The 1792-nt window shown below is 36.7% G+C and overlaps 1 protein-coding gene across 1 annotated transcript; it reads left to right on the forward strand.

Annotated features, from left to right (window-relative positions):
- Window positions 1-420: 420 nt before the first annotated feature.
- LOC145271946 (uncharacterized) lies at window positions 421-894 on the forward strand. Its single transcript, XM_080127017.1, has one exon. It carries the CDS (start codon window positions 421-423, stop codon window positions 892-894), a length of 474 nt encoding a protein of 157 aa, XP_079983143.1.
- Window positions 895-1792: the final 898 nt, after the last annotated feature.

Consider the following 1792-nt stretch of genomic DNA (forward strand, 5'->3'; position numbering starts at 1 on the left):
GATGATGAGGGACTCAGCCGACGAGATCATTAAAAAAATACACCCAGAAATAAGATCAGGGACAAAATGGTCGGCCAGTAAGACCACTCAGGAGGCGGAATGTAGCCTACGAATAAAGGATATAATGGGCGTCACTCAGTCCAACAGAGCTGGTCTAGGCAGTACGACTAACAAAATATTCGCTAAAGAGGGTCCAAAGGAAAAAAGAGATATGGTGCTCGAAGAGGTCAGGGTGTTTGAGGAGGACTAAAGAACAGCCGTTGCTGTCGCTCAGGCCAAACAGTGTGCATGGACAAAATGGAATGATATCGAACCAATTAAGTTATCATGGAAATCATTAATTGCGATGGAACCATTGGCGATATCATTTCTTCTTCGTTCTACGTATGATCTTCTGCCTAATGCGACCAATCTAAAATTATGGGGGTATACCAGCAACCCACGATCCAGTTTCACAAAGAAGATGAATGTCCTGTGAGGAGGAAAAATTCTGAAGTGAAGCTGTTGAATGGAGCTAATGACTGGAAAATTTCAGCGGATCTGTTTACGTCTTTACAATTTCCAGCCCACATAATCCAAATGGAAAAACGACCAGACATTGTAGGATGGTCTGACACAAAAAAGAGTGTCCTCGTGATAGAATTGACCGTCCCCTGGGAGGAGAATGCAGAAGACGCACATGAACGAAAGAAAAATCGTTACGAATCACTACGCGCCGATTGCATAGAAAAGAATTGGAAATGTTTTGTAATTCCTATTGAGGTTGGGTGTCGTGGGTTTCTGGGCCACTCAGTCATTTCGCTTCTTACAAAACTGGGAATAACGAGCCAGAAGCTGAAAGCTGCCCCTAATCGACTTAAAATCATAACTGAACACGCCTCAGCTTGGATCTAAGCGAAGGAAAAAAATTTAAAAAACTTCAGCATGAACAGTCATTAGAATTGAACTAACGTCGCAGATTTAAAAAAAACAAAATTAAAAAGACATAAAATAATTAATATGAAAAAAAATTCGAACATTATTTATTTGCTTGTTTATCTATTTATGCAGCTTTTTACAGTATTGGTTTTATGTTTTATTTATTTCTTTATTATTAATATATACTTTTTTTTTCATAAATAGTTTTATTTATTCTATTTATATTTATTTATTCATCTATTCTTCCATGAAATCGCGAACAGTGTATTTCAACAAACTAGCAGTCGCATGGTCTGATATATTTTTCAAAGAATTAATTGCAATTCGCTAACGGCGGTTGGGTTATTTAAAAAAAAATTTTAAATAAAAAAAAATACGCTGCGTCGATAAAATTATCACAGTACAAAGGGAGATAAGTTAAATGGCAAAATATTTATTCAAGGGAAAAAACTCTTGTTTTTGTTTTCTGAATGTCTCGCACGTTCAATGTTATCTTTGCTCTTTCTTTTTTTTCTCTTTCTCTCTCCTTCTTTCTCTTTTTTCCAAACTCTCAAACGCGCTGTTTGTAACGGTCGTAATTTCGAAGGGCTATGATCGGATACATTCAGTAAGACAACCAACACCGGAAAGACTTCATAAAAAGACGGTTTTGTTACTATTTTTATTTTATTTTATTTTTTTTTCTCCTGTCTAGTTGATTAAGTTTCTTTGTTGTATTTTTCTTTTCGATATTCTGCTTGGCGGCTAAAGTTCTTAATACTAAAAGCCGCTTGGTGGCACCAGAAGTGGAAGTCCTATCTTGGGCCACAGAAACTTTCTTATCACTCTGGTTGACAGCTGATGAGAGCAGAATATTGCACATGCTTTCACATGT

Source organism: Euprymna scolopes, chromosome 4, assembly GCF_053919585.1.
Source record: "Euprymna scolopes isolate OS-2025 chromosome 4, ASM5391958v1, whole genome shotgun sequence".
Classification (NCBI taxonomy): domain Eukaryota; kingdom Metazoa; phylum Mollusca; class Cephalopoda; order Sepiida; family Sepiolidae; genus Euprymna; species Euprymna scolopes.